The following is a 659-nucleotide window of genomic DNA, read 5'->3' as shown; positions in this document are numbered from 1 at the left end:
ACCAGCTTCCTGTCCAAGACTGACCACTCCTTCCTCAAGATTGCCTACCTCCCCTTCCTCCCCTCTGATGATGATGTTTATGACTGCAAGGTGGAGCACTGGGGCCTGGAGGAGCCGTATCTGAAACACTGGGGTACATATGGGTTCCGTCACTTTTGGGCACCTTCTTGTTCTCTGTCAACTCTAAACAGCCTATCTTGTGGCGTCTAATGTCTAAAGCTCATTTTCTAGTCTAAAGTGTTTCTAATCATAAAATCTGTGCTTTTCCCTAAGCCCAGTTCCCCCAAGTCTCTGCAGAATCAACTGCATAAACGTGAACATACTCTATTCTGACATCAAGAACTTCACTTTCACAGAACCTGAGATCCCAGTCCCCATGTCAGAGCTGACGGAGACCGTGGTCTGTGCCCTGGGGTTGGCTGTAGGCCTCGTGGGCATCGTGGTGGGCACCATCTTCATCATTCAAGGCCTACGCTCGGGCAGTGCCTCCAGACGCCCAGGGCCCTTGTGAGCCACACCTTGGAAGGTAAGGTAAGGTTTGTATTTGTCAGAGCTGAAGTTACTGCACAGGGGAAGGAAGGGGAGAGGAGTTTATTGACATAAATGCCGTTGAAAGTAGAAGAATCGTGCAGTGGCAAACAATTCAGTATCCACTTGTG

At 49.6% G+C, this 659-nt stretch overlaps 1 protein-coding gene across 1 annotated transcript; it reads left to right on the top strand.

The window, feature by feature from the left end:
* Positions 1-3: 3 nt before the first annotated feature.
* On the top strand, positions 4-532 carry LOC103736445 (H-2 class II histocompatibility antigen, A-R alpha chain-like; the record flags this gene model as incomplete). Its single annotated transcript, XM_008839417.3, has 2 exons — positions 4-133; positions 357-532. Coding segments are annotated over 2 exons (285 nt in total), but the record flags the coding sequence as incomplete, so codon positions are not given.
* Positions 533-659: the final 127 nt, after the last annotated feature.

The sequence above is a fragment of the Nannospalax galili genome, unplaced genomic scaffold (assembly GCF_000622305.1).
Source record: "Nannospalax galili isolate Female #2095 unplaced genomic scaffold, S.galili_v1.0 Scaffold4970, whole genome shotgun sequence".
In the NCBI taxonomy this organism is placed as follows: Eukaryota; Metazoa; Chordata; class Mammalia; order Rodentia; family Spalacidae; genus Nannospalax; species Nannospalax galili.
Note: the sequence above shows the minus strand (reverse complement) of the source record. Positions and strands in the feature narration are given on the sequence as shown.